The sequence below is a fragment of the Elephantulus edwardii genome, unplaced genomic scaffold (assembly GCF_000299155.1).
Source record: "Elephantulus edwardii isolate Elephantulus edwardi_28Jun2011 unplaced genomic scaffold, EleEdw1.0 scaffold00061, whole genome shotgun sequence".
Taxonomy (NCBI): Eukaryota; Metazoa; Chordata; class Mammalia; order Macroscelidea; family Macroscelididae; genus Elephantulus; species Elephantulus edwardii.
The window spans coordinates 1,553,763-1,556,075 of record NW_006399811.1 but is presented as its reverse complement, the minus strand read 5'-3'; the positions used below and the strand labels follow the sequence as shown (position 1 = coordinate 1,556,075).

General features: G+C 40.9%; 1 protein-coding gene across 1 annotated transcript in view; it reads right to left on the bottom strand.

Annotated features, from left to right (window-relative positions):
- TNN (tenascin N) overlaps positions 1-2,313 on the bottom strand; it is a 99,261-nt gene that overhangs the window by 76,097 nt on the left and 20,851 nt on the right. The window contains exon 5 of the mRNA XM_006887709.1: positions 1,579-1,668. Within this exon, the coding sequence (XP_006887771.1) occupies positions 1,579-1,668 (90 nt within the window). The remainder of the gene's footprint in view (positions 1-1,578; positions 1,669-2,313) is intronic.

The window sequence follows — 2,313 nt, the reverse complement described above, 5'->3', positions numbered from 1 at the left end:
CCTGCGTTTATGTCTCTTTTTTCTTACATACATAATAGTAATGATCAAAGTCCTAAGACAGCTGCAAAAAGGAAATGTAATTTACAAAAGGTCCTTAGTATAATTCCTGTTATGGAGTTAAGTCTCAAGTCACAGTTTAAAAGGATCAAAAGCAAGGAAGTATTTACTTTTTTCCAACTCACTAGAATGTTTCACTAGTCCAGGACCGAAGGAAGCTATATGCTCAATATTGTATATCTCTTAAATTAAATTGTATCCCTATCCTTATGATTGGCTAACTATAATTCACTCACACTTAAGATACAACAATGTGTTCATCGCTGAAATAGTATGTTCAATTCTAGCATCACCTTACCTTTACCCTCACCACTCTAACCAGATACTGCCCAGACTGAACTGAAAAGAACTAAAAAATGTTTCAGGGATCTCTAGTAGAGTGAAGGGTAAGGAATTGCATTGCCAATCCAAAGAAAAATGGTTCAAATCCATCAGCTGCTCTGTGGCAAAAAGATGCACCATCTCCTCCGGTGAGATTTATCGCTTCTGAAAACTTGCTGAAGGCTCAACTCTGTTGGTCCTAACTTAAAGGTACACAACAATAACAAAAAGCTTTCCAAAAAAGTTTTTTGGTTTTTTGTTTTGTTTTGTTTTGTTTTATAAAAAGCCTTCTTTACAGGTTTCCATGGTCTTACATTCAAGGTCACATGTTCTAGATCTCCATTCTCAACTTGGGGTGCACAGGGGTATGTAGTTATTGCAAGAGGGTTATAATTCAATACTGCCCACCAACCAGATAAATAAATAGTATGCATATGCTACATTTTTGTCAAATTATGTTCTGATTCAAAAAATTACAAATTGTTGCCAAGTGTTACTGATTTATAACAACATTGTGTCGCTGTAGATTTTCTCAATCCACAGGTGCTGAATATATCACTATCACCATGCGAGGACGTTTAATCTTTTCTGACATTATGAAACTGATTGCCTGAGTTAGTTATCAAGAAAAAACACAGGAGTGACAAGAAAAAATATATGTATATAGATTACCTGTCTTTAGATGATGTGGAGTTGTGTGCCTGGGTCCAAGATAATAAAATGCCTTAGAAATATACCGGTGATCAAAACTTTTTTTAAAAAAAGCAGAACCCACTGAATTGAGCTGCTGAAATACTCACAGCAGCCCGGCAGGAAAGAGCAGAACTGCCACACCATTTGCGGGCCTGTGATGGTTACGGAGGCACACTGCCCCTCCTCTAGCCCGTGGAGAGCTTGGTGGGTTCGAACCACCAAGCCTTAGGTTAGCAGCAAAGCACTTAGCCACTACGTAACCAGGGTTACTCACAATAAGCAGAAAAGGGTCAGAAATGGTCTTTTTCCTTAATTCCAAAACTTCAGAAAAAATTTTAATGGTAAGAAATAAAACTTGGCTCCCCATCTGTGTCCCCCAAAACACAAATTGTACACAAAAGGATGGAATCTCTCAATGCCCAGAATTTGTATCCATAGCAGCAGCACTCCAGAAAAGCATCCATTTCAAGCATGATTCAGTGATCCCAGCACTTCCAACACACTTACCTGTCCTGCCATTCAGGAGAATTGGTTTGCCCTCCCGGTCTCCTCTCATGGGGACAACAGTGATCTTATACTCAGTCCCAGGATGCAGACCTGGAAACAAGTCAGAGCAGCATGTGAGTGTAGGCACTGGCCACCCACACTGGCACTTCTCCTTGCCCCAAAACTTCTTTTCTGGAGGGAGAATGAAGGGCTACATTTCTCATCCAAAGATTCTGTTCACCTCAAGGCAAACACAACAACTGTTGGGGAGTCCAATCAAGTCAGATTCTTAACAGCTCTCCACGGCATTCCCAAGGTTACAAATCTTTACTCGGAAAGATTGCCTATCTCCTTCTTGGACAGCATGAGAAGACTTGGTGGCTGGTGGATTCAAACTACTGACAAGTTGGACCCAACACTTTATGCACTACACCACCAGGGTCTCTACAAAGATTGATAAAGAGTTGTTGTTGTTGTTGTTGTTGTTGTTGTTATATGCCATCTAGTCGCTTGCAACTCATAGCAACGTTATGTACAAGAGCCCTAAACCCTGCTCTGTCCTGTGCCAATCTCACTGTCTCCAACACATCCACTGCCACTACTCCAATCACTGAATCGATCTATCTCGTTGAGGGTCTTCCTCTCCTGTGCTGTCCCTCCACTCTCCCAAACATAATGTCCCTCTCCAAGGACTAGTCCCTCCTTGCAACATGTCCAAAAATATGTCAGATGAAGCTTCAGAATCCTTGACTCCAA